General features: G+C 30.5%; 1 protein-coding gene across 1 annotated transcript; it reads right to left on the reverse strand.

Moving 5' to 3' along the window:
• Positions 1-645: 645 nt before the first annotated feature.
• LOC104761468 (uncharacterized) lies at positions 646-2,768 on the reverse strand. Its single transcript, XM_010484554.3, has 4 exons — positions 2,385-2,768; positions 2,020-2,178; positions 1,424-1,911; positions 646-1,254 (listed from the first exon to the last, which is right to left on the reverse strand). The coding sequence occupies exons 1-4, from the start codon at positions 2,725-2,727 to the stop codon at positions 883-885; spliced, it is 1,362 nt and encodes a 453-aa protein (XP_010482856.2). The 5' UTR covers positions 2,728-2,768; the 3' UTR covers positions 646-882.
• Between the last annotated feature and the right edge of the window lie 3,555 nt (positions 2,769-6,323).

Here is a 6,323-nt window from a genome sequence, read left to right on the forward strand (position 1 = left end):
GATTGTGCCACTCACTTGCAAGCTGATATTTGGGGTTAAAAGCCTTTACATATGAAATTTGCTCAAAACAAAAGCCTTTACATATGAAGTTGATAGTGGGAAATCAAACTTACTGACACACTTTGTTAGTGGCCACATTAATTGAGTAATAATATATAGTTCATTCCTTTTGTTCAAAATATGTTTTTATCCAATACGTATTTCTATTATTCTTTTGACTACAAATTAATAAGAATTATATTGCATCAAACATGTTTTACTTTTTTTTTCCTTATTTTTTTTGTGTGCACCTCATGTTTTATTTATTCTAAAGGGTTATACACTTGTATCAATACCTAGTCTCTGAAGAGTAAATGGGCTGAAGAATCAAAACTTCACCAACATCTATGAGTAAATCTCACACAGGCATTATGAAAATAAAATACTATCTACCATTGAATTCATTATTTACTATAAAGAGCTTCTTTTTTTTTTTGTAGTTAGCAAGACGAAGTCAAAAGAAATTTCATAGTTTTCTGAGAACATCAGAGAGCATATATTTGGTGTCAGTCTCACGCTCACATACATACATAGTCACGATAGTAATAATTGAAAATTTTCCGACTCGTTTTCCAGATAGCAAAATTCACTACAAAAAAAATCTCGTTTAAAAGTTAAACCCTTAAATTGATTGAATTTGCCTTCTGACAAAGTTTCAAACATGTCTCCTCTCTATTGTTTTTTTCTTTCTGAAAATTTCTTGCAATCATACAATCATCAACAGGGATATTGGTTACAATTACTGCCCCATTGTATTTCGTTTTCTACCATCTCCTAAGCTACTAGAACAATGGTGAGACTATAATTTTTTAATTTGTACTACTACTACTAACCATTGTGAGATCACTCAAATACAGAGACTTGTCCATTCCAGCTACAAGCTGCGACCACGTTAGGCAAAACGGGGTGGTATGTGACATCAACGCAGGGCTGTTCATAAGCCTTGAGCTTCTTAATGAGCTCAGTGGATTTGTAATTGTACATGTATATGGAACCGTCAGATGAGCCAGAGACTAAGGTTTCTCCATCCGGGCTGAAGTTGCATTTGATTGGGAAACCTGCGACCCAATGACCTTCGAATCTCTTGTATTTGTTAAGCTTGAAAGGTGGGTTTGTTGAGAAGATTGCAGTGTAGTTTCCGTGTGATTGAGCAATGAAGACTGGGTCTTGCGGGTGACGTTTGATGCAGGGGCATGTGTATGCTTCTACATAGACCTGAGGGGCAAAACAACAACAACAATTTAATACATAAACACATGTTCTGCTTATGTTTACAGATGCAGCTTACTTCTACTTCCCAATGCTCTTACTTATGTTAATGACATACATATACTTTTCATTAAACCAAGTAAATCCCTTTTTTACTTGAGAGTGGTAAACTGACCTGATTAGATAGAGGAACCTCCCTCGAAATATCCCAAACTATAACAGCATTCTCACTTATATTTCTCCCAGACACATCACTTGAAGAGATAAACCGCTTCCCACCCGCGATAAACTCAACATCAAGAATTGCCCCAAGATCTCTAATGTATTCATGCACGACTTTGTTGGCCCTAATGTCCCACAACCTAAGACTTCCCTTCGATCCACCGGAAAGAAACAAATTGAAATTATCTGGATGGAACTTAGCAACTCCAATGACCTGATCCTCCTTAAAAGCTTGTGTTTCCACCCCTCTTTCAACATCAAATAGTCTCGACGTGCAGTCATACCCACAAGAAAGCAACGATAGTCCTTGCTTTGACCATTTCACATCTTTAACCGGTGCATTGTGATGAAGAAACCCCCGTACATTCTTCTTAATATCATTGCTCCACACATTCCACACGTAAACAGCACCATCTAGCCCCGCAGAAGCAAGAAGATGAACTGCAAAATAAACTCTAATGAACAAATGAATGAGGCCAATGATGATATAACAAAAGATTGTCACCAACAAGAACCAATTTAATCCGTAGAGACTCAATAAGAACATACCATGAGTTGTAGACCAATCAATAGCAGTAACCGCCTTTGTATGACCGGTTAACGAAATCGACATCGTACTAGGCATTTCAGTCCGGGACGAGGATCCTCGATGTGTAACCGAAGATAGAACATGGCGAGGCACATCAGAATCAGAGATACTCCCGAGTACTGAGATTAAGAAAGCTTCACACACATTAGTAACTTATTGCCAGATACAATCACAAAGCTAATGACGCAGATTAACGAACACTAAGCAATTTACTCAAACTTAAGAAGAACAGTTACGCTAATATTGTGTGATCAACAACTAACACCAAATACTAAATTCTAAATCCGAATTAACAGCGAATTGATTAAGCGTGATTCGAAATTACCAGCAGGAGAGCTAGGGATTAGTTTCTGACTCAAATCGGAACCCTGATCTTGACTCGGAGTCGTTGAAATAGAGGCTAGAAGTGATCTCTCTCTCTTTGATACGTACCAACCTGGAACCGGCAACGTAACCGAGGAGCTCGTTTGAGGATCCGAATAGGAACCGTGCGGTGGAGGAAACGGTCTACGAGATGGTTTGTACTGTCGCTGCTCTGGGAACGGATATGGACGCTTGAGAGGAATAGAAGGTGCGGCGGCGGCGGTTCCAGAAGTTAAACGGTCGTTGGCCACTGGTTCAGGTTCGTCGTCGGAGTCATTGGCATACGAATTGCATATAAGATCCATCCGAGAGACTCGAAGTCGAAGCAGCGAAGAAGTGACCTGCGATGAGTAGGAAAAGATGGTGAACCTTTCGTAGGCTTTATTTGGGCCAGAAGAATCCTATAGGCCCATTATAATTTGTAGATGAGATAATTTTGTGAGTGTCGGTCCGAATGCTGCTAAAGTGCTAAACAGATCTTTCAAATTTTAGGAAAATTAGATATTCTTGATTTTCGGTTTTGAGTTATTTATTTATTTTTGGTTTTCGGAATAGATTTTTCTAAAATGAAAGGAAATATTCGGTATTTTTAATTTTCATTTTGGTTTATATGTTAAAAGTTAAAACTATTTCGATAAATATTAAAGCAATTCTCATAAATATCATTAAAATAATATATTTTTTCTTCGTTGTTTGGTCGGTTATTTAGTTGCCGCTGGTATTCATTTGTTCTATAATGGAAAAGACAAGTTTCCTTTTACATTTGTTGTGTAACTCGTGTTGTACCGCCTGCAGCCTGCTCTAGATAGTAATTTAATGTCTTATTTCCCATCACTGCTTACTCTGATTATACATTGAAGATTTGAAGTATTGATTTTTAAGATTCATCAATTTCGTACTAGACAACATTAAAAATTATACTTTCCTATAATCTAGCCCAAAGAATAGATGAGCAAGTGCACCTCTTCGCAGTTGGCACCAAACATGAAATAGAGTATAGGATACATAAATTAGAAGACTAATAACTTATAATTGTTAGTTCTATAAATAACTTATAAAAATTATATCATTATTAGTAATACAACACACAACTACAAACTTAAAAATGTACTTATTTCTTGTAAATATTGTTTCACCATCATTCTTACTAACGATCAATATTTTATTAGATTAATATACTACGAAAACAATATATATTATATATATTCGGTCAAAATATGTTTGTTTTTAAGAGACCGATTTTAACTTAAAGATATTTTGTCAGAATTAGAAACCATTATTCCGATACCTAATTTATAAAAAAATATATCATTATTAGTAATCATTATTAGTAATACAACATATAATTACTAACTTAAAACTGTATTAATTTCTTATAATTATTGTTTCACGATCATTCTTACTAACGGTCTCTATTTTATTATATTAATATACTACGCAAAATATGTATATTATCTATATTCGGTCAAAATATGTTTGTTGTTAAGAGACCAATCTTAACTTAATGAGATTTTGTCTGAATTAGAAACCGTAATTTCGATAAATAACTTATAAAAAGTTATATCATGATTAGTAATACAACATACAATTACTAACTTAAAAATGTATTAATTTCTTGTAATTATTGTTTCACGATCATTCTTACTAACGATCTCTATTTTATTATATTAATATACTATGAAAACAATATATATTATCCATATTCGGTCAAAATATGTTTGTTGTTAAGAGACTGATCTTAACTTAATGAGATTTTGTCGGAATTAGAAACCGTTATTTCGATAAACAACTTATAAAAAATTATATCATTATTAGTAATACAACATACAATTACTAACTTTAAAATGTATTAATTTCTTGTAATTATTGTCTCACGATCATTCTTACTAACGGTCTCTATTTTATCATAATAATATACTACGAAACAATGTATATTATCCATATTCGGTCAAAATATGTTTGTTGTCAAGAGACCGATCTTAACTTATTGATATTTTGTCGGAATTAGAAACCGTTATTTCAATAAATAACTTATAAAAAATTATATTATTATTAGTAATACAACATACAATTACTAACTTAAAAATGTATTAATTTATTGTAATTATTGTTTCACGATCATTCTTACTAACGGTCTCTATTTTATCATATTAATATACTACGAAAACAATGTATACTATCTATATTCGGTCAAAATATGTTTGTTGTTAAGAGATCGATCTTAAATTAATGAGATTTTGTCGGAATTAGAAACCGTTATTTCGTTAAATAACTTATAAAAAATTATATCATTATTAGTAATACAACATATAATTACTAACTTAAAACTGTATTAATTTCTTGTAATTGTTGTTTCACGATCATTCTTACTAACGGTCTCTATTTTACTACATTAATATACTACGCAAAATATGTATATTATCTATATTCGGTCAAAACATGTTTGTTGTTCAGAGACCGATCTTAACTTAATGAGATTTTGTCTGAATTAGAAACCGTAATTTCGATAAATAACTTATAAAAAGTTATATCATGATTAGTAATACAACATACAATTACTAACTTAAAAATGTATTAATTTCTTGTAATTATTGTTTCACGATCATTCTTACTAACGGTCTCTATTTTATTATATTAATATACTATGAAAACAATATATATTATCCATATTCGGTCAAAATATGTTTGTTGTTAAGAGACTGATCTTAACTTAATGAGATTTTGTCGGAATTAGAAACCGTTATTTCGATAAACAACTTATAAAAAATTATATCATTATTAGTAATACAACATACAATTACTAACTTTAAAATGTATTAATTTCTTGTAATTATTGTCTCACGATCATTCTTACTAACGGTCTCTATTTTATCATAATAATATACTACGAAACAATGTATATTATCCATATTCGGTCAAAATATGTTTGTTGTCAAGAGACCGATCTTAACTTATTGATATTTTGTCGGAATTAGAAACCGTTATTTCAATAAATAACTTATAAAAAATTATATTATTATTAGTAATACAACATACAATTACTAACTTAAAAATATATTAATTTATTGTAATTATTGTTTCACGATCATTCTTACTAACGGTCTCTATTTTATCATATTAATATACTACGAAAACAATGTATACTATCTATATTCGGTCAAAATATGTTTGTTGTTAAGAGATCGATCTTAAATTAATGAGATTTTGTCGGAATTAGAAACCGTTATTTCGTTAAATAACTTATAAAAAATTATATCATTATTAGTAATACAACATATAATTACTAACTTAAAACTGTATTAATTTCTTGTAATTGTTGTTTCACGATCATTCTTACTAACGGTCTCTATTTTACTACATTAATATACTACACAAAATATGTATATTATCTATATTCGGTCAAAACATGTTTGTTGTTCAGAGACCGATCTTAACTTAATGAGATTTTGTCTGAATTAGAAACCGTTATTTCGATAAATAACTTATAAAAATTATATCATTATTAGTAATACAATATACAATTACTAACTTAAAAATGTATAAATTTCTTGTAATTATTATTTCACGATCATTCTTACTAACAGTCTCTATTTTATTATATTAATATACTACGAAAACAATGTATATTATCCATATTTGCTTAAAATATGTTTGTTGTTAAGAGACCGATCTTAACTTAATGAGATTTTGTCAGAATTAGAAACCGTTATTTTGATAAATAACTTATAAAAAATTATATCATTATTAGTAATACAACATACAATTACTAACTTAAAAATGTATTAATTTCTTGTAATTATTGTTTTACGATCATTTTTACTAGCGGTCTCTATTTTATCATATTAATATACTACGAAAACAATGTATACTATATATATATTCTGTTAAAATATGTTTGTTT

Source organism: Camelina sativa, chromosome 18 (genome assembly GCF_030686135.1).
Source record: "Camelina sativa cultivar CO46 ecotype springtype chromosome 18, ASM3068613v1".
Lineage (NCBI taxonomy): Eukaryota > Viridiplantae > Streptophyta > Magnoliopsida > Brassicales > Brassicaceae > Camelina > Camelina sativa.